The sequence below is a fragment of the Aulonocara stuartgranti genome (genome assembly GCF_965226115.1).
Source record: "Aulonocara stuartgranti genome assembly, chromosome: 22".
NCBI classification, from domain to species: Eukaryota; Metazoa; Chordata; class Actinopteri; order Cichliformes; family Cichlidae; genus Aulonocara; species Aulonocara stuartgranti.
In genome coordinates, this window is record NC_138957.1 from 12,854,070 (window position 1) to 12,877,537 (window position 23,468).

The following is a 23,468-nucleotide window of genomic DNA, read 5'->3' on the forward strand; positions in this document are numbered from 1 at the left end:
GGCCCCCACCGGTCCAGCACCATCACACTCAGCACCGGGTCTCCACAAGGATGTGTTTTGAGTCCCCTCCTGTTTACGCTCTACACATCCGACTGCTCCCCTACCCATCTCTCAAACACCATCATAAAGTTCGCGGATGACACCACAGTGGTTGGACTCATCTCAAGGGGGGATGAGTCGGACTACAGAGATGAGGTCAACAGACTGACTGAGTGGTGTTCAGTTAACAACCTCCAACTGAACACCACGAAAACTAAAGAACTTATCTTGGACTTCAGGAAGGGCAGAGCAGACCCGGCCCCACTTTACATTCACGGGAACTGTGTGGAGAGGGTACACTCCATGAGGTTTCTGGGCGTGCAGATATCTGATGACCTCTCCTGGACTGCAAATACTACAGCGGTGGTTAAAAAGGCCCAGCAGCATCTCCACTTTCTGAGAGTGCTCAGGAGGAACAACCTGGAGGAGAGGCTGCTGGTGACATTTTACAGAGCCACCATAGAGAGCATCCTAACGTACGGCATAACAACATGGTATGCAGGGTGCTCAGCTGCGGACAGGAAAGTACTGCAGAGGGTCATCAACACAGCCCAGAAGATCACTGGCTGCTCTCTGCCCAGCCTGGAGGTCACTGCAAACTCTCGGTACCTCAGCAGAGCTGGCAATATCATCAAGGACTACTCTCACCCCAGCAACCAACTGTTTGAACTATTACCGTCAGGCCGACGGTACAGGTCACATAAAACCAGGACAAACAGATTCAGGGATAGCTTCTTTCCCAGAGCTATCACCGTAGTAAATAAGCACAAAAACAACTGAACCTATTCCATACCGTCACAGTCATTATATTATGCTGCTATTCATACTGTCATTATATTAATGCTGCTATCCTGTATATATTGTACATTAGGGCTGCCACGATTTGTCGACTAGTCGCGATTACGTCGACTATCAAAATCGTCGACGACTGATTTAATAGTCGACGCGTCGTTTGAAGCTTTGTAAGATCACAAAAGACGCAGGAATAAGTGGCAGGATTTAAGAGTGTAATAACGGACTGAAACAGAAGATGGCAGCATTGCATGTACAAGGATGCCAGCTACCGTTAAACCCCGAAGAAGAAGAAGAAGCAGCTGTGTCCCAGAATTCATAGCGCGGCCCAGCGCAGTTTCCAACAATGGCGGCAGCTAGTTAGTTTTAATGTTACTCTTATTATTCTTTCTGGGTCACAAAATAAACGTTTAACATATTTTCAGGCGAGAATGTAGCTGTGTAAACCTCAAATATCTGCTCAGTTTATCAGGACACCAGATATTTTCAAAAGCGCTCCGACGTTTTCGGAGACATCTGTTACCCACTAGCTCGTTAGCGAGCCGGGGGCTAGGCTCACTAGCACCGTGAGAACACCGGACTCCCCGCAAATCGTTTTCAAACCAACCGCCGTCTTTCGCTACTCAGGTTAAATATATATGAGTCACTTAGATAACTTAAAATGTTATTGTTTGGCTTTTTTTTTAGTATTTTATTTGTTCCTGAGTAAATCGGTTTGGCTGAGATTAAAGTTATAGTTTTTACACAGCTGAATAAACGTCAAGCAGACAACTGATTATCAGAAGTGTGAGATGCTCGAGAATATACTCCAGTGTCCTGTTATATTTTAGATAGCAAGAAGTTTATTAAACTTCACCGAAACAATCTGCAAATTTCATTAAAATTTAATAAACTATCATCTTGTCTTTATTTTTAGTTAGCACAGACCTTAAACACTTAAAGCTGTAAGCTAATGATAGTTATATAAGAGCAGATGCTGCTGGTGCAATAAGCTGTAGTTTTACGTCCAATGGATGATGATCTGATTAGTCGACTAATCGTAAAAATAATCGGTGACTAGTCGACTATCAAAATAATCGTTTGTGGCAGCCCTATTGTACATACTATTGTTTGAGTACTTACGATTGTTTTTTTGTACTTTTTATATTTTACATTTATATTTATTATTGAAACTTGCACCAAGGGAGTGGCACTCCAATTTCGTTGTACTCTGTACAATGACAATAAAGGCTATTCTATTCTATTAATATTATAGAATTTTACTTGATTTAAAGTGAAGTGAAAACAAAAACAACATCTCATCTAGTTGATTGTTGTTTAATTTGACTGAATGTAAAGTGTTACAGGGCAGCACGCACACAGAGTGCACCTCCTGACCTGAACAAAGCTTGAACCTAGTGTCCGGGGCTGTTACAGTATGCTTGATACCCTGCTCTCCTATATTTAGCGTGACACCGGCACAGAGAGGGAAAGACTTCCTGGGATTAAATCAAGCTCTCCAGCGTGCCATTACACTTCATCCTCCTCGCACTTCTTTATTTTAGATCACACTGATCAGACCTAGTTTAAAGCCAGCTGACTGATCGGCCCAGACAGCCGCATGGGGGCTTTTTTTTTTTTTTTAAGGGGTGCAATGAAATCCACCAGAAACACGAGTCAGCGGTTATAACTGAGATTAAATGTAGGGCTACCAGCTGTGACCCTTCTCTTGGCTGGCCAGTAGACAGTTATACCCTGCAGAAAAATATTACCCTTGGTTGACCTCAGTGCATAGTTATCTGTAAATATCCCATGCCTAATAATGATGTGTCACACTGACCCCCCCGCTCAAAGCACATACAGTAGAAGAAATGGTTTATGTGTACTCTTTGTTGGTAGAGAGGTTACATTTGTTTATTTGGTGTATCGGGGATTGTAATGGGGTTTCCCCTTAGCCTGCATGTATTTCCTTTGTAGACACTCTTCCTCTTTTTTTTTTCCTTTTCCAATGAATGGCTATAGCTGAGCTTAATTATGTTCAGTATTTAAGCTACAGAGTGACTTGAAAAGGATCAGAAAAGGGAAGCAGAAGGATCGCAGAGGTAGCATATGTATCATAGGGGTTTACCGTCAGCACTATGTCAATCTGTGGTGCCAACGGGATTTATGGTGGGCGGAGCTAGGGTTGGTACAGTAAGATCCCCCCCCGAGTGAGGGCTAAATATTTAGTTACTGGAAATTTCAAGTTTGACAAGTTTGACGCTGAGCTTAGAGCCAGCACCTTATGGCTGTAAAAGGAGCAGCAGGTTTTTAGTCTACTCATCAATTTGCAGAATTGTTTAATGGTCATATATTTTTAGCCTCGGGAGCTACTGGGAGCTTTTCAATATTTACAGTTTGGAAAAATTATTGATCTCACATAAACCATATGGAATGACCATATAAGGAATATACAGGTTCTATGGCATCAGAAAGATACAAAAGTAGAAAAAAACCTGTCTGACACTAAGTGTTCAGAGCAGTCTGAAGCCTGAGCTTTTGGCTTGTAGGGATTATTTCCACATGTGCTGACCTCAAGATATCTCTAGTTGGCACTTGATTTTTTCATATAAGAAATATTGCCAAGATGATCTCTGTTGTATCACACTCTGAATTAAAAATTATTGTTCATGCCTTTTTTTTTTTAAATATTCATCTAAATTGTTGTAATTCCTCCATCATTTGTCTCAACAAAGCATCATTGGAAAATCTGCAAGTTGTTGCAGAAAGCTACTAACAAAGTCTTCTGCCTCCCCATCAACTTCAGAGTCCTTTTTAGGATTCTGCTTTTTGACTTTTAGGGCTCTGCATGGGCAAGCACTGCCATACATCAGTGAACTTTTACATCCATACATCCTCAGCAGGTCCCTGAGGTCTTGTGATCATGGCCTGCTGGCTATGAATCATACAAGGCTAAGAACTACAGGAGACAGAGGTTTTACCACACTGGGCCCCAGACTGTGGTCTAAGCCTGAGATGGGTGGTTTCTTTTAAAAGTAGCTAAAAGCTTATCTTTTTAAACTTGCTTTTAGTTAAGTTCTTTTTCTTTTTTAACATTTTTTGTTGTGAACCACTTTGTGATATTTAATGATATTTAAATAAACTCTTACATACTTACTATTTAAAACTTTGGCCATGTTCATGTGCATTTACTGCTCTATAACAGGATATATAACACACATATAACACTGAATAAATATAATAGATCCACCTGGGGACAGGATGATCTAAGCCACTGCTGACATATTGCCACTTTAGTTGTTGAGCAAACTAGCTAGCATAAAATTGTTAGCATGTCTAATCTGGGTTCTGTCTAGCAACCCATAAGAGCATCAGTTAGCTCCCACATGCTCTACTATGCTAACTAGTCAATGACTTTGCCTGTTTCCTGTTTATGTTAGGAGGAAGCTCATTTTAGAGCACTTTTTCTACAATGAAGTATCTGCTGTGGCTAAAAAAAGAAGTGCACAGAGTAAATCCAGTATCTTATTTGATTCTTGTGATTGTCTTTCTGTCTTATGATAGTAGCAGATTGTTGTTTTCCCTTGCTAATGCCAATTAAGCGCAAGTAGAACACAGACCTTGTGTAACAAGTGCCACAAAAACCATGCAGTTTGAGTGTAACTGCAGAGGATTAGGTCTAGCGTAGCCTGAGCTGGCCTGTGTGTTTTTCTGTTTGGAGATGTGTAGATGGCGCAGGAAATGTTGAGGGATTAGTCAAAGCTAAAGGGTCACAGCGCTAATCTTATTATGGCAGGAATAGAAGGAGCGATCTGACCACTCCTGAACAACTTAACAGGCAGCCTGGGCACCAGGGGAATCCCTGCTTCCCCGCTGACAACACGGACGCGTGCGACAGTCAAGGCTCTTCCATTACATTATCTGCTATTATATACTCACTTCAAAATACAATGTGTTGTGTTACTGGATGGGAAAAACAAGGACTGACTTTAACACACAGCAGATATCTTATCTTAAGATCTTCTTCTGTTTGCTCTCATTTGTGGTATTTAAGAAATTTTAAAATGTAAACTGGGCTCCAACAGTAGCAGTAACAGTTAGTTCTTATTAAGTTATAGACTCTGCACATGGTGGAGGATTTTTATACGTTGTGCAACATAATTAACGGGGATGAATGTTCATTTTCAGTTCAATATTTTACATTGGTGTCTTCCTTTAAGGCCACCCTCCGTGTTTGGATTAGCTAACCCTTAGCAAACAGGTTTCAAAGCTGGTAGACCTTCTGTACGCCTGTTGTGTGGTGTTAGTTCAGCAAGCATTACACACACACGCAGGTAGGAACTAGGGATGGGTATCGAAAACCGGTTCTTGTTGAGAACCGGTTCCCACTGTTTCAATTCCTTGGAATCGTTTGCCACTTTTAAAAACGATTCCCTTATCGATTCCAGTCGCCCCGAATGACGTCATCACGTTGAGTGGCGTCTTTTACCCAGTAGGAAACATGGCGCCTGAGCGGCACAAACGCTCAAAAGTTTGGTTACACTTTATGAGAAAGGATGACAACAGGGCAACGTGCAATACTTGCAAAGTAGAGATTTCATCAAAGGGAGGAAACACTACGAACATGCAAAAGCATTTGCTCAAATAACACGCGATTGCTTTCAACGAATGTCGTGTTTTTGATCCGCTCCGGACTAGCGAAGCTCAACCCAGCAGCAGCGGTAGCGTTTCCACGTCCTCTCCCGTTAATACTGCAGGTAACTAATCAATTAGCATTGCATATTATGTTAGCGCGATCTGCCTTATTACAAAACCTGCTATTACTGTGCGTTGCATTTAGATAACCATGATGAGAGAGACAGAGTCTGGCTGGCTCAGATGCTGGCAGTTCTCGCTGCAGTCTACCGGTAGCGTCTCCTTTCAGGCCTGGATAGACAAATGTCACCGAGCAGTGTCTAAGTTTGTGGTCAAAGGCTTGCACCCATTTGCCACAGCAGATGCCCCCGATTTCACTTTGGTAAGTGAATGTGTTTAATTGTAGGCAGGGACATTACTGGATATTCTTGTGTAATTGCTACAGAATAATTTATGTTAAACTTTGTTATTGCTACAGGAGAATATTTATTTTATTATTTTACATATACATTTTTTTTCCTGGGGACCCTGTGACACCCCATTGAAGAGCCGTAGGCTGGATCTCTTAAGATCTCACTGTTGGGTTTGTAAGGCCATGTTACTCCTAAATTTCTATCTTGTTCAAAGAGAAGATATAAAACACAGTTCTAAGCTAATCGACCTTAGTGTTCTCCTTTTAAAAAAAAAGAATCGATAAGGAATCGAATCGTTAAACAGAATCGAAAATGGAATCGGAATCGTTAAAATCTTATCAATACCCATCCCTAGTAGGAACAGAGGATTACCGGAGTTGACTCCTTTCTTTATTTTTCTTTTTTCTTCTTTAAAACCACAACCAGAACAACATACTCACTAGCGCCCTCTAGCGCTTCTGGTAAATGCATCTACAGAACAAATGCAATAGTATGTGTGGACACAACATCTCCCCCTTTGAACAAGGATTTCTTATGTGAACCTGGCTTCATCATTCTGATGTATGTCACCTAATACACGTTTAACATATTTCACATTACTCAGTAACATTCACTTTCCCATGACAAAGTCTTGGGTCCAGCAAGGTGGGTTCCTCATCCTGGTGGGCCTAAGCCTACTATCAGACTCAGAGTTAGATGCTAGATCAGTTCCTGGTTTATGACAGTCCATTGTTGTGTCAGAATCAGTACCTGCGTTCAGCTCTGACAGAGCCGATAAGTGTGAGGCGTTCCAGGTCCGTCCATCATCCAGCAAATAAATGTTTGGTCCTTTCCTTGTCATGACAGTCCTTGGTTTGGAAAACTTTAACTCGCCTTTCTTTACCTTCCACGGCTTCCTAACCCGTACCTTGTCACCAGGCTGAAAGTTGGATGGTTTGGCGTGTCTGCGAGCATCAGTGTATTCTTTCATTTTCATTTGCTTATTCTTAACTCTTTCGCACATGGTATGCCTCTCTGTCTGAGGAACAGGCATATCCATTACCTGTAACTTTGTTCTCATTCGTCGTCCATGGAGCAGTTCTGAAGGGGAAACTCCAGTTGTTGAATGAGGGGTTGCTCTGTAGTCCATCAGGTAAGTTCTCAGGAACGATTTCCAGGGTTGTCCTTGAATCGAGGCAGTCTGTAGGCAGTCTTTAACGCATCTATTGAATCTCTCAACTTCCCCAATAGCTCTTGGGTAATACACTGAGGATCTCAGGTGTTGGATTCCCCTGCTTTTCAGGAAGTCAGTGAACTCAGCAGAGAGAAATTGAGAGCCATTGTCACTTATCAGTGTCTTTGGATTCCCTTCACGAGAGAAAACTACAGCATCAGCTCGGGGAGCAAAAGCTACTTCAGGCCACTTGCTAAAGTAGTCTACCAATGTGATGGCAAATCTACAGTCAGAAGGGGCTATTTCAAAAGGGCCTATGATGTCCACAGACACCTTTTCCCAAGCAGCAGCTGGTAAAGGAATGGGTTGGAGTGGAGCATCATGGGTGACAGCGGACTTGTCATTCTGTCTGCACGTTGCACAGTTCTTTATCAGTGTCTCTATATGACAATCCATTTTGGGCCACCAGTACATTTCCCTCAGGCGTTGTTTGGTACGGACGATGCCTTGGTGAGTTTCATGAGCTATATCAGGGAGTTTTTTCTGCAACGACTCAGGCACTAGCAATCGATGTGTACCTCTGATGATGCACTCGTTCAAGACCGCGAGTTCATGGCGGATTGGGAAGTACGGCTGTAAGTCAGGATCCAGTGACGTCTTCCTAGCAGGCCAGCCTTTCTGTATCTGCACACGGAGCTTTGTGAACACTGGACAGTCTTTGCACCCTGACTGGAAGTCATCCTCAGACACAGCACTCAGATCAGTGAGGATGGCTGCAACTGACTCCACATCCTCTGCACATGCCATGTCTGTCTTGGAAAGTGGGAGCCTAGAAAGACAATCAGCAACATGGTTCAGTGACCCAGTTCTATATTCCACTTCATAATCAAACTCCAACAGGCGAGCTGACCATCTGGCTATGCGTAGACCAGCTCTGTTATTGCCCTTAGTAGTCAGCAGTGTTGTCAGTGCTTGGTGATCTGTTCGTAGGAGGAATTTTCTGCCCCAGAGCCATGTGCGCCATTTTTCAGCAGCCCAGACGCAAGCTAGAGCTTCCTTCTCAACGATTGAGTATTTCCTCTCTGCATCAGACAAGCTGCGAGATGCAAATGCAACAGTATGTTCTGCATCATTACCGTCAAGTTGAGTCAAAACAGCACCTACACCGTAGTCTGAGGCATCTGTTGAGACTATGGTTGGCTTACTGGGGTCGAACATCACCAGGGCAGGGCTGTGCACGATTAACCGCTTGACTTGATCAAACGCTGCTTGAGCTGCTTCGTTCCAGTGGAATGAACAGTACTTTCGCAGAAGAGCTCTCATAGGTTCAACAACAGTCGCGTAATTTGGCACAAACTTGCTGTACCATGCACTCAAGCCAAGAAATGAGCGCAGGGTTGCAGGATCAGTAGGGGGCGGAGCATGCAGGATGGCAGTGACATGAGAGTCATCTGGCAGCAGACCTTCTGGACCGATCTTTTGACCCAAAAAGCTCAGAGTAGTTTGACGGAGTTGACATTTGTCAACATTGAGTTTCAGTCCTGCATTGTTGATTCTGTGTAACACAGCACGCAAGTTGGCCTCATGTTCAGCTTCTGACGTTCCGTATATGATGACATCATCAAGGTAGCATTGCACCCCTTTCTGGCCGCGTAGGATTTGTGTCATCATCTTTTGGAAGGCTGCAGGTGCTGAACTCAACCCATAGGGAACTCTGCAGTACTGGTACAGTCCTTCATGTGTAATGAAAGCAGTGAGCCCTCTACTCTCTTCATGTAGTTTCAGCTGATGGTAGGCGGATTTAAGATCCAGGGTGGAGAACATGACAGCCCCACGCAGCTCAGACAGTATGTCCTCTATCAGTGGCAAGGGATGACTGTCAGCGACCACCGCTTTGTTAGGTTCTCTCAAATCAACGCACATGCGTATGGCACCAGTCTTCCTTCTAGTGACTACAATCGGGGAGACCCATTCAGATGCATCAATTTTCTCTATGATGCCATGTTCCTCAAGGTTCTTGAGTTCTGCGGAAACAGCATCACGGACTGACAGGGGTAAGCGTCGAAGTTTCTGCTGTATTGGCTTCACTTCAGGTCGCACCTTCACTTTATGTACAAAGTCCTTTGCACATCCGAATGCAACTGGAGACTCACATTCCTGTTTACATTGAGTGGGCAGAGCCGAGGTTTGCTGGAGTGCAGCACAGACCTTGGGACTGTCAAGAACTAATTGTCCCCCTTTTATGTGTAGCTGGAGGGCAGTCACCAAGTCCATTCCCAGTATGGGTGTTCCTGTTCTCACAATGTAGAGATCTGTGGAGGCACTCTTGCCATTGTAAGTAATGTCAGCTCTAAGACACCCTAATACATCCAGTTTCTCTTTTGAATATGTAATAAGCTGAACAGCTGGATTACTTAACTTAACTGAGCCAAAATTTGTGCTGTAAACATGTTCAGGCAGTATGGAAACACCAGACCCTGTGTCTACTAGTAGCTTAACAGTGCATGCCTGTGCAGTATTTGGTACAGTGACAGCAACAGTGCACATCAATTTAGCCGGATCACCACTGACACAATTGTCAACAGTTAAAACACACATTTCAGGAACAGTCACTTCATTAACAAGCTTATGAGAAGATTTACACACTCTCGAAAGATGTCCGATTTTCCCACACGTATTACATTTGCAGTCTTTTGCGGGGCAGGATTTATCATTGGCTTTGTGATCAGCTGAACCACAACGGTAGCACGTCGGAGCTGTATCCGTTTTTTTAGCTGCTTTGTATTTTGGCTTGCGCATCTTCTTTTGTACTTGAACAGCGGCAACAGGCTTTGTTTCACCGACAGCAATGGCCTTTGCATCAGCTATTGCAGCCTCTGTACGCCTAGCAATTTCCAAAGCTCGATCGAGCGTCAAATCCTCCTCCATTAGCAGTCTTTCACGTATACGAGCATTATTTGTCTTCTCTACAAGTTGATCCCGCAACATTTCATTCTCCATAGCCCCGAACTTACATTGTTTCACGAGCTCACGCAGTGCTGCAACGTAGTGATCTGTAGACTCACCGACAGCTTGGGCTCGTTGCCTGAAACGGTATCTCTCGGCGACAACATTGACTTTAGGATGAAAGTACGTTTCCAAAGCCTTTACGGATCCCTCGTAATCATCCGTAGCGAGTGGTAGCGCTGTAGATTCGTTGTCCCTCCGTTCCCAAGCAGTGAATGAGCAGGGCCCTCTTCCTCTCCGTAGCAAAGTCATTACCCCCGATCGCCAGCAAGTAGTTATCGAACAACTTTTTCCACGTAGCAAATGGAATTTTCGGTTCGCCCGGGCAATCCAGGAACACAGCCGGGGGTTGCAAAGAGAGCAGAGCCATAACTTAATCACCACTACTCTCGTCGCCACTTGTTGTGTGGTGTTAGTTCAGCAAGCATTACACACACACGCAGGTAGGAACAGAGGATTACCGGAGTTGACTCCTTTCTTTATTTTTCTTTTTTCTTCTTTAAAACCACAACCAGAACAACATACTCACTAGCGCCCTCTAGCGCTTCTGGTAAATGCATCTACAGAACAAATGCAATAGTATGTGTGGACACAACAACGCCTGAGATGATCATATTAAGGATGACAGCACTCTGCCTCATCATAAAGATCCAATAGAGAAAAAAAAGCCTGATGTTTTGCTGTATTTAACACAAGCATCCATCAGTGCAAGATTTACAACAGTGAAAGGGCAAAGGCTGATTTTTAAGTTGAGACAGAGAGTCGTAAACAGGGGGCGACTAGTTCAGGAGCAGAAATAATTCCTTCTTTCCACTTACTTCAAGAAAATTAAGATTTTAAGATGGAGAACTGGCGCTAAATGGTCTGACATACTGCAGTGCATGTGAGGTCATGGTGAAATAGCGTGGACGAGAACTGCAAGTCCTCCAAAACAAAACAGTAAAACTCCAAGCGGACCTATAAATGAAATGTGCCTTTCTGTCTTTGCTTCATCTGCCTCTCTTCACTCAGCAAACACAAGCAAAGGCTTACACGTGGGCACACACACACGGTCACTCACAAGCACACGCACAAGCCACAATGGCACATCCCAGTGAGTCTTTTAGCTTTTCTTGAGACAGTAATAAAACCCAGTGCCAGGAAAAAAAGAGAATGACCAGTAAAAGAGACGTGGAAATCATCATTTTTCTTACCTTCCTAAGTTTTCCTGGGTCTGTGTCTTTTTGGACAAATGGCATTTAGTTAATTCTTCCATTAAAACGATGCAGGCACTGAAGCCATGTTGTCTGGTTAAGGTAGTTAAACGTAAGAGAGGTTCACGTTTGAATTATTTTCAGCTTGTCAGCGGTGTTAAGACAGCTGGAGGCCTTTTTCAGAAATGGGTCTATTTATATTTAGCATGTCAAACTCTATTTACTCTGGAGAGAAGGAGTAATTATGGTGACAAGACTTAGTTAAAATCAGGTGATTGCTGTGACTGCACGAGTGATGTAATAGGTATGTAGGCTGAGGCTGTTGTTTCACCTGTGCACAGCTGAGACTCAACCAGTGCTTCTCCAATCATGTGTTTCCTTTCTTACACTTGTTACTTTGATTGTATAAATGCATTCATACTTGTAAGCGAATGCCCAGACGGTGTATTCTCACTGGTCAAAAAATGTGGAACACTTTGCCACCTCATATTTATACGGTGGCCCTAAGAGGCCAAACGGACTGCAATTTAAGAAAAACGCTGCAAAAGCACACAAAACACAATGGAAATAGGAAAAATGAAAAAGAAATAGGAAAAAACAGATTTCCAAAAGCACAAGGGAAGTGTTTCTGGGGAGACAATAACCCGACGGACCAGTTGCAGGAACCAAAACATGCTAGGTAAGTGTGTTTTAATCTCATGATTCATATAATACTGGTGATGGATTTTTAGGCTAATAGTTAGGCTAACACATTTACCTCTCATCTTTTCTTTCCTCACAAAACCGATAGATCCTCCACTTCTTTTAAGTGTCTCCCAGCGCAATTCTTAGCGTATTTTGGTTCTTGCAACTGGTCCGTCGAGTTATTGTCTCCCCAGAAACACTTCACTAGTGCTTTTGGAAATCTGTTTTTTCCTATTTCTGTTTTCTTTTTTCCTATTTCAGTTGCGTTTTGTGTGCTTTTGCAGCGTTTTTCTTATTGCTTCTTAAGTTGCAGTCTGTTTGGCCTCTCAGGGCCACCGTATGCTTGCCATCTTACATCTGGAAAACAAAGAAATTGTGAAAGGCTTGAAAGAAACAAAATACAGAGATGAACACTAAAAATTCAGCAAAGACCTTTAGTTTTTCCATCTACTGTTCACCTCATCAGAAATGGTCTCATTAGAAGGGTGGCTGTCAAGAAGCCATTCTTAAGGAGGTGAAACGTATTAGCTAAATTATGCATTCATACTAAAATTTGATCTGGCAGCAGATCAGATTTTAATGAAATGATTTGTCCCGGATGACTGTTCGAGCCTTCTAGAGTTTAATTCTCATTAGTTTGTCCAGTGCAGCCAACCAGTTTTTTCTGTACTTCACACATTAATGTAAACTATGAATTGGATTTGAGTCATGAGCTGGAAGAGCTACTACGTCACTGACATTCTGGTTTCCTGTACTTCACCCTTATGCATTAGCTAACTTTAGGATCAGGAAAGTCATTTAACATAAAGTCAGCTCATATTGTAAAACCTGTATTCCCTGTTTCTAAATGACTGAATGAAAGTTTGATATTTTAATATAGTAATGTGTCAGACCCACACTCAGACACCGTCCATGTATCTATGCTCTTGCTTGATTTGGAACAGCCAACGTTCGTTTTTGCAAAACACCAGAATAGTTCAAAACAAGTCCAGTCCTATCAGTGCTGCTGACATGCTCCTGATGCATGGCAGACATTTGGTAAAGGTTACACCAACAGGCCCATTAGTGGCCTGATGACAAAAATTACATGTGACTGTCTGAATGAACCGTGACACTCAAGAGTCAGACATTTTTACATCAAGTGGCCACTTGATTTCCAGGGAAACCTAGAGAAGGGAGAACCAGGAAATCAGTCTAAACTGGCTAAACTTACAGCAGACCCATGCATGTGATTTCTTATGTATAAAAACATTCACTTGTATATGTGTACTCAGTTCTCTCGCATGCTTTTATTGTTGTATGTTGACTGCCTCTTAGCACTAATCGCTGGATGATTTGACTTGAGTATTTCTGCTGCAGACTATCACAGATATATAGTATTTCATGAATGCTGATCTCACAGAAAAGAGACACAGGCCTGTAATTCTTCGCCTGCGTGAGGAATGATAATGATTCTGACCCTGGCCTTGGGTTAGCCTTGCCTAGCTTAGCAACGGTTACCACTGAGCTCCAGACAGCAGGGCAGACTGGAAGGCTCCGGAGCCAGGCTGGCCCACGTGCGGTCCCACATCAGGGGGCGTGCACCCTGTCTGTCCCTGCTCTTACATCTATACCTTTTTACCCAGCCTCCCCCCAAAGAAGGGAATTGGAGGATTTGTCATCAACACACAAACACACACGCACGGGTTTCCAAACCCCCTGCTGACACACAGTGGAATGCACAACTGTTTATGCACACAAAGGGACAGTATGGACACCCAGATAAACAGATGTTGGGATTAATACAGAGCACTTAGGAAAATTATTCTTGCAGTCTGTAGTCATAAGAGGTGGAAAATCAAGAGTAACATTTAGCAAAGCATCTTTATGGCATGGTCTTGCCAAATATTTAACTTTATTGTTTTCATCAGTAGTATTTGTTGTTTCTCAACCCTTTAGCATACAGACAGTATAAAGCACACATGAAAACTCAATCCCAGCACATAATGCCCTGAGAAGAACCCCCTCCCCCCAAAATCCCTAATGAATCACAAGGAATATTAGACTGTAATATGTCTGTACTGTTATTCCACTACAGAGGGTACTCTGCTTACCTGTGCAAACAAACATTTTTCTGTGATGAACTGCAGCCATAGAAGTGTAAATGATGAATCCAAGTCTGAAAAGTGAGGTTAACATAAAAGTTCTTAAAACATCTTTTTAAATGCCTATCAGGGCACAAACATACTCATCTCAAGGCTTCATAACCAGATTTCACTAATCAACGGATGAAGTCACTGTGGGTACATCTATCTTTGTCCAGTCTACAACAGGGGACTACAACAGATTTCCACTGACATCTGGCCTCCGTGGTGCTTATTTCATCATCATGCATGACCTTCCAAAGAGAGGCTGTCAATGACAGTGTGATTGTTCACAGAAAGTAAATGTTCGTTTAATCTCTTCTTCATTCATTGTTACAGGTCTGTAATCCAGTGATGATACAGTCAATGCAAAAGTAATAAAAAAGACGGTACTGCAACTTCAGATACATCTGGAACTTTGTAAAAAAAAAATGGTAACATTAAAACATTCTAATTTCTGGAGTTTAGTATAAGTCAGGACTAAGTGTGCCATGTTTTGAATTTAACTGCCCATCTTTGGCCCTTTATTTGGTAAAAACAAATGTTTTTGTTGTTTTGCTATGTCAAATTATATGAAAAAGAAAGTTCTTTGAAGTTTACAGGCATCATTTATGGACAGCTTTTTTGATGTCCCACCCAATGTTCCCTCTAATTTTTCATGTGTCTGAGCGAACACACATACTCCCTGAGTACCACTGTGAGCGACAGCAGACGTGTGCACTGTGATCAACGCCAGCATCGAATCCATCCAAGTTACATGGTTTATTAAAATAATCAAATTACAGCATTTACATTTACTTTTAATTAACTGTTTACACTGAAAATTAAAAAAAGAATCTTGTTCATGACCTGTGTAGTATGTTAACACTATTGGAAGTAAAAAGAACTTGAACTCCAATTTTGAAAACAAAACTTTATTTTATTTTTATTTCTTTTTCTTTTCTTTTTTTTAAATAAAGCTCTGACTTGTATTATGAGTATGAGTCTGTGGTCTGGGAGAGAGTCCTGTAACAGAATATAATGGCCACTGTTGGGCAATTAATTATATAGTTACTTCTTCAAAAAAAGTAACTGAGTTATGCAAACAACAAAGTTTTTTGCAGCTGTTTACCTAAAAATACAGCCAAGGCGTTTTTTTTTAAATAAACATTTCAAACTATTTACAGAACAATCAGCTGTTCTGCATCAAGTTTGATGCCACACAAATTATTTGTGCCACTCCAAAAAATAATTTCTGTCCACTATGAGATAAAGGAGAACAACAGCCTGATACCTGCAGGCCTGACAACAGGAGATGTATCACTCCTGTAACTCCTATAACATTCAGCAGTCGCCTCGTTGTTCTGACACACACAACAAAACTATTGACTACACTACACACTAACTACACAAGATTTGCGCTAAACGTTGCAAATCTCTCACATCTCAAAACACCGCCGTCACTCCTAAAACTTCCCCCCTTCCTAAACATCTAAATGCCATGTTGCCATATCATTTTTTTGATTGGTCAACATGATACATTTTTCGACCAATAGGAAAGGCTGGGGGGTTTGTTGGTTTTGTTTTTGCTCACAGGCAGAGAGCGCTTTTGTTTCGTAATAAAGCTGTTCTGTGTACGACAATCATTTCTGGAGCTTGTCTTGTTCAACCAGTCTGATGTAGATTTGCTGCTCTTCTTGGGTTCATTGTCTTGTTGCATTAACCAATGTCAGCCAACCGTTAAGTGCTAGACGGATGGTTAGAATTCACAATAACTGCGAGGTGTCCAGGTCCTATGGCTGCAAAAAACAAGCTCACCACCCCTGCACCACAGTACTTGATAGCTGGTATGTTTGTGATGATATGCTGCGTTTCGGTTTACTCCAAACGTGGTGTTGTGCATTATAACCAAACATTTTCACATCTGTTCAAAGGACATTGCTCCAGAAGTCTTGCGATTTGTTCGGATACACCTTTACAAATGTGTACATATGTTCTTTTAAAGAGAAGAGACTTCCTCTTGCCAATTTTTAAAAACAAGCCATACTTTTTCAGTCTTTTTCTATTTGTACTGTCAAGAATTTTTACATTTAAAAATGTTAACATGTTAAGTGAAGCCTGTAGAGTCTGAGACGTAGGTGTTGAACTGCATTTTCCTGGCACATTAACCCCTGGGGGAGATCTGCAACTGTCTTGAATGTTTTTCCACTTTTCAATATTTTTTCTTATTAGACTTCAAACAGTTTGGAAATTACTTTGTAACTCTTCTCAGATTAATTGGCAGCAGCAACTGTTTCTGTAAGATCATTGCTGATGTTGTCCTTACTTGGCGTTGTGTTGACGCACATCTGAATGCTCCAAAACAGCAAACTGCCAAAATACTGCTTTTACAGAGGTACTTGCTGATAATCAGTTAATCAAGTTCATTTGATTAGCAGCACCTGGCTGCTATTTACCTTCTTAATTCCTATGGAAACAGTAAGAGTGCACTTAGTTTTTCCACACACCGTCTCTGCATTTTGGCTTAATTTTTGTTAAATAATGACACAGATGTAACATGTCATGTTTTGTCATTCATCTTAGGTTTTAATTACCCAAATTTGTGTTATTTTTAAGTTTAGTTATTTCACTTTTAAGAAATAACTAGATGAAAGTTAGTAATCTTAACTAACCATTATTGCTGTAAAACTTGTTCCTAATCAACTATTATATAATAACTAATATGTTATATAATCATATGACCTTAAACAATGGTTATTAAAGACTGTTGCCAGTCATTTTAAGGCCTGTTGTAGAAGTACAGCGATAACGTCTTTGTGTTCATGGATAGAAATAACAATAATATCAGCATCATGATATACGAGCCTTTAGTTCTGAGTGGTTTCCATGTCGTGACCTGAATACCTCAGCGATGAAGCCAAGCCAGCAGCTCATTAACATTCCAATACAGCCCTAATCACCACTGCAAGTGTGTGTGTGTGTGTGTGTGTGTGTGTGTGTGTGTGTGAGAGAGAGAGAGAGAGAGTCAGAGAGAGGGGAAAAGGGAAAAGAGAGATCATGCACGTGTTGCTCCGCGAGCGAGGACGCGGTGAAAGTGTTTGATGAAGTGCCTGCCTCAGGTGATTACAGCCGCGTGGGGTGATTGGTTCCATCGAATCGCACCTCTCCTCTCACATCTCGGATGCTGTTGCGCAGCTTTTTTGCACAGCTGAGGCTTGTTTTGCTAACAAGTTTTATTGATCGACTCATCGGAATGAGAAGTATGAGGACTGGCGAGAGATGAAAGATGCACAAGCAAACATAAAAGGCAGCAAAAACGAGTGCGAGAGCTTTAAGGTGGAGACGTTTTATTCGTTATGGTTATGCATACGTTCCCATGTTTGTTCACTTAACCTCAGATAACCATCTATGTGTCTTTTTCTGTCTGTCCCTCTGCAGAAAGACTATATAACTCCAATGGACGTGACTTGAGAAGAGCACTCTTCTCTCTAAAGCAAATTTTTCAGGTAACACACTCTCTCACACACACACACAAACACACACACACACACACACACATTTTTCAATGCAATTACCGTGAGTACATTGTTGCAGAATACAGTCGGTTATTGTGGCCACTGTGTGCTTCTGTGATGACAGGATCTCCATCAACGTGGCGTTTCTCTCTCTGTCTTTGTGTGTGCATGTGCGCGCGTGTGTGTGTGTTTGCATTGAAATTTGTGTGGGAATCTTTTATTTTAAGTGGAGAAGAGTTAGCCACTTTAAAAAAAAAGAAGAGCTCTGCAGCACAAACAGAACAGAAGCACTCCGTATGTAAAAAGACAGTGATTCAGCAAACGGAGCAGCACTGTGCAAACTTCCAGATTGTTCAAAAAAGTGCAGCATTCAAGCTATTAAAAGTGGCCCTTTTTTTGCAACTAAACACTACATAAAAAACCCTCCATGCAAGCTCCATGCTTATTTCCTACCACCTTCTCCTCAGAGGATGCCTGAACCTGGAGCTTTAACGGTGCACATGAAGGTGTTTTTGTTTCTTTAAGAAATGACACACAAAAAGCAGAAAACTGTAAAAAAACCATGTCTGCTGACAAGTGTGAGTGTGTATACCAGCTGGTCTGATCCCAGAGGAGGGTTTGAAAATCTGTGTTGTGTCAACTTAAATCTTAAACCTCCACATCACTGACATCAAGTGGCAACACAAGAAAATGCATTAACTGCATCCACGAAATTACGAGCTCGGTTCTGGTTATCCCGTGCTTCCTCTATTTGTGCTCATTTTCCTTCAGGATGACAAAGACCTGGTCCATGAGTTTGTGATGGCTGAAGGTCTGACGTGTCTCATCAAGGTGGGAGCAGAAGCTGACCAAAACTACCAGAACTACATATTAAGAGGTATGGTCTCCTGCATGCTGCATAATGATATATGCTAAGAATAATAACAATAATATACTACATGCTTAGATCAGGGGGGTCATTCTATCTTTCTCTGGGGCAACACTGTGAAATGGGACTCACATCAAGGGCCAGACATTTATTTTAACATGTTTTGAAATCCTGTATAACAATTAACAAACAAGATCAAATGATATCTGATGATTCTATTGCCTGAAATTGTCTGCACATAAAAATAAAATTTGCCCGTAGTTCTCAGTGAAAGGACTGGCCTCTGAGAAATTTACCGTGCTGTAGTCGTGTGCCTCTGTGGCTCAGTGACTTTTTAAAGCAAACACTCAGTCTTTATGGCTCTACATCTTTGCCGGCGTGTGGACAGAAGCATCCAAGTGAAGACAATAATTACGGAGACACAGGATCTTTCCTTACCCTGTCGAGATGTGGGCTTTTCAGAGTTCCACTTCTCTTGAAATAGCCTGCATTCAGCATCAGCTTTTCCTTTGTGTTTCTCAGCTAGTCTAGGCACATGTGGTCATGACGGCATGTCACGACTGATTTGGACATGTTACTTAGAAGATATGCATGAAAAATAAAATTGTAAAAATGAGAAACAAATGCAGAAAAACTGCATTTCGAGTGCTTTAAGCAGAGTTTTTAACCCTATTATTATTTCTGCTGAATATTATTATAAGATGGCAATACAAAAAGAGCAATGTAATGGAATTAAGTCATGTTTGTCACTCAGAGGTTTTCTATGGAGCTGTTAGTCATGGTTGTGCCATCGTTGTCATGACTGATTGATTTTCTCAGCATAATCAGAATCATTGCTGTCACTGTAACTGATTTTATTGCTGTTATTTAATTCATTTTGGTTCTTTTTTTATTTATTTCATCTTATTTTATTTTATTTTACAACAAGTTCTCAGTCATCTTTCCGTATACTTTTCTGACTTTTCCTTTCTTCCTCAGCTCTTGGGCAGATCATGCTCTACGTGGACGGGATGAATGGCGTCATTGGCCATCCTGAGACAATCCAGTGGCTCTACACTCTCGTTGGCTCGAAGGTATCAAGTCAAGCGTGCATCCTAAAAAACTCAGAGGACACACACACACACCACCCTGACGTTGGTTAACCAGCCATTGTTTGCAGAACATTATTTTTAGCGTTTATCCAAAGAAACACACACAAACACATACCCTAATGATTGTGTTGTGTGTTTCCAGCTGTGGGTGGCGGCTTCTGTTGGTTTTGTGGTGTCCTCGTGCACTAGGCACCAAGACACTCATGCTGGGACTGTTTTCCCTACACTACCACCCCCCAGGTTTCACTGTTGTCGCCAGCGTGAGAACATATAGCAATAAAATCTCCAGAGGAGGCGCTTTCCGTGTCGAACGCTGGAGTAAAAGCATTCAAAACCCCTTCTTCGACTTGAAGCGATCTTCTAGTTCACAGCAGATGAACCACAGGGCTGTAGGCGTAGCCACCCTGCACTCTCCCTTTCATCCAGGGCAGTTCTAGTGGAATTTGGCCTGCGATTATTTCCTCAAAACAATGTGCTAGACCCCTGTTGCTCTTCCTGCAGACTACAGGCCCGTAGGATGATGGTCCCACCATGAGTAAAGGGAGTTGCTCGCCAACAAGACATTGCCCCATGTCTTGCCCTAGACATTGGCATACTATCAGACTATCTTAGGTGGGATAAATTGCGCCGCAGTACTAAAGTGAGTATGTTGATCAGCATTTACTTCCTTGAGATTTTTTGGTAGTGCTGTATTTTTATCATAGATGGATATGTGAGAGTCCATGGTCTGGATCATATAAGCAGTATAAGCAGAACAACTACGGTTCTGCAGCATCTGCAGCCATCTTTGTTAACGAGTTCATGAAATTCCTTCCTAACCCAAACCAAAACCATAATTCCTAGTTGCCTGATGATGTCCGTTACAATAAAATTAACCAAAATGTCACGTTGCCTAAATTTTAAACCAAATCCTGTAAAATGTAATTTATATTATGAAGTTTCCCCAGACCAGCATCCCTAAAACAGAGGCTCACAGTATAACTGTATAAATAGATTATGTCCCTGCAGCATGATGACAAGCACAACACACACAAATAATGAAATAGCATCTGCTCGTATGTTTTGGTTGCCACTAATGCTAAACATTTGAATTCTAAATGTTTAGAGTGGATGAAGAGAGCAATAGGAACACAGTTGTCCATACTTTATGCAAGTTTCTTTATATTTCCACCCTAGTTTCGTTTGGTGGTGAAAACAGCTTTGAAGCTGTTGCTGGTGTTTGTGGAGTACTCAGAATCCAACGCGCCACTGCTGATCCAAGCCATCACCTCTGTGGACATGAAGAGAGGTACTAAAAGCTTAACATGCCACCATGTGCTGAGGGCTTAAAGTAGAAAGATACTGTAGTTTGTCTGCATGATAATATTTTTGAAGTAATGGAATTTAATCGACTGACTTCTAGGCAGCAAGCCATGGTCCAATGCTATGGAGATCTTGCATGAGAAGGATGGAGTGGATACGGAGCTTCTCGTCTATGCAATGACCCTCATCAATAAGGTTTGCAAAGCTATAGTTTATGGCTTTGCTGAGTACTTTCTTGTGTGGATATAGAACATTTTCAGTTTTATGGAAAACGCATCTTGGTTTTCTCCAGTAAGTGATCAGTTGATTGACTGACTTTGTGTTTTATCATTTTGCATGTAGATATAAACTGTATTGCGAAGTTTTAGTCCTGCAGCTTCAAAACCCAAAATGAAAAACTTAAATATATGATTATGTGCATCAAAGCAGTGTTTTAGTCATTAGTGTTTAAATGTGCAAAGCGTTTTAAACCTTGGTTACATCTTGACGACGTCTCCTTTCTTTTTGCAGACTCTTGCAGCACTGCCCGACCAGGATTCATTTTATGATATGGTGGATGGTCTGGAGGAGCAGGGCATGGAGACCGTTTCCCAAAGACATCTGGGGAGGAAAGGAACCGATCTTGACTTGGTCGAGCAGCTTAATATATATGAGGTCTGAGACACTCAAACAAAACATTAAAAGCGGTTGAAAATGGGTTATTACTGATCCCTTTTCAGCTTGTAAATGCTGTACTAATAGCCCAAATAAAGGTCAGAGTGCCATGTAAAATATAAAAATAAAAACAGAATCTTATGGTTTGTAAGTCATTTAAACCAAACATAATAGCTGAAAATAGTGCAAAACTTTATATCAAAGTCCAGTTTTTGTCTATTTAAATTGGTGGCATTATTCTTAACGCTCATTCTTTTAGGCTTAGGATGGCATTGTCTTGTGAAAAAAAAAAAAGGTATAAAAACGTGTCATCTGGATGGGAGCATATGCTGCTCATAAAACTTTCTTTGGAGATTATGTGTCGGAATTTCAGGAGTAGGACCACCCCTCCAAACACGCTCCTTCCGGTTGAAATCTATATAGGTTCCCCCAGTTCTGCAAGCTGTTCATTCTCGTTTACGTGCCCCACCCTCCCTCCTTTTTCTCTATTCTTTAACTTTTTCATTTCTACTTAGTGCATCGGGATCTGCAAGGCCCGGGAGCCATCGCCAGTCTCCTTCAAGGCCTTCCACAAACCGCAGCTCACTTCATGTCAAAGCTTTTTCACCTACTAAAACGCTGTCAAACCTAAAATGAGGACGTGGGCCCAGCTAGTGAAATACATCCTCCAGCAATAACGGTGCCTTCACAGTTATTGTTTGAAAATCACAGCGTTGAACAGTGGACCTAAATGCAGACGTGGAGGCAGAATGAATAAACAAATACAAAAACATTTTTGGTTTTATGCTAAAGTCCTAAAGAGTAAGTTCAGCAAAGAACACACTGAGATGGCTGTAGTATACATGGAAGCAGTGTTGGTCAAGTTACTTGAAAAAAGTAATCAGTAACTAATTACTGATTACTTCCCCAAAAAAGTAATCCTGTTACTTTACTGATTACTTATTTTCAAAAGTAATTAATTACTTAGTTACTTAGTTACTTTTTAAAAAGACGATTTACAACCTGAAGAGGTGATAAAGTGATAGATCTTTCAGCCCAATTCTACTTTTTCTACATACTCCATCATACAAAATGTAATCAAATGGAAAAGTCTCTTTTTTTAAACTTGTTTTATCAGTTTTAATCTTTTAACTTTATGCATCAAGCAAAAATGTAATTATATGCAACATTCTCTGACTTGAATAAATTAGTTTAACATTTAAACCTATTTTATGCACATTCCAGCACATAAAATAAAATATTTTTTGTGTTTACACTCACTCTTTCAAATAGATGCAAGTAAAACACAGCAGAAAATAAATAAAGTCAAAGACTCAGCGGTCCTGTTGCTCTATTTTCACCTGTAAAGCAGGACTGGGGTAGGCGGAGGTTTACCCTGGTGCAGGTGTGCCGCGGTCAGTTGAAGAATCCGCGAGTTTCTCTGTGAGTTTCCCATTACGTCGTCATAGCACACTTGGTGCTTGCTTGGAAGTTTAGGGGTTTTATCGCTGTAAAAAGAAGTTTTCTTCCCACGCACAACGGACACTAATGTTTTTGTCACTTTTTATGGAATCAAACTCAAAGTAAGGTCAGTACTTCCACGCTTTAAACGCTGCACGCTCACATTCTCTCCCGCACTCGATATATTATCCATTGTTGATCTGCACACAGCTGTTGTCACCAACGGCGCACTCGCTTACGTCACTGTCGTGAGACATTCTCGCAAAAAAATCACAGTTTTAGTAACGCAGTAACGCAGCGTTCCTACGGGAAAGTAACGGTAATCTAATTACCGATTTTGCAATAGTAATCCCTTACTTTACTCGTTACTTGAAAAAAGTAATCAGATTACAGTAACGCGTTACCCATCTCTGCATGGAAGGTTAACAGATGCTATGACAAGGAGTAAAGGGAATGTCAGGGCTATTTATACACGAGGGTAATCAGGGAAGTGGAAACACAACAGTAACAAGACTCAGCTGCACTCAATCTAGACATGGAAGCAGGGGAGGGAAGTAAAACTAAAAACAAGGCACGGGTGATAACTAAAAATAAATAAATGA

General features: G+C 41.5%; 1 protein-coding gene across 7 annotated transcripts in view; it reads left to right on the forward strand.

The window, feature by feature from the left end:
• fhod3a (formin homology 2 domain containing 3a) overlaps positions 1-23,468 on the forward strand; it is a 69,910-nt gene that overhangs the window by 24,185 nt on the left and 22,257 nt on the right. For 6 of the 7 annotated variants that reach the window (XM_082521741.1, XM_082521740.1, XM_082521742.1 and 3 more), the window contains exons 4-9: positions 17,435-17,502; positions 18,283-18,388; positions 19,358-19,452; positions 20,647-20,758; positions 20,873-20,967; positions 21,283-21,426. In XM_082521741.1, coding sequence (XP_082377867.1) covers positions 17,435-17,502; positions 18,283-18,388; positions 19,358-19,452; positions 20,647-20,758; positions 20,873-20,967; positions 21,283-21,426 — 620 coding nt within the window. Of the gene's footprint in view, positions 1-17,107; positions 17,333-17,434; positions 17,503-18,282; positions 18,389-19,357; positions 19,453-20,646; positions 20,759-20,872; positions 20,968-21,282; positions 21,427-23,468 lie in introns of those variants that run through there. The other variant, XM_082521745.1, reaches the window with a different exon arrangement.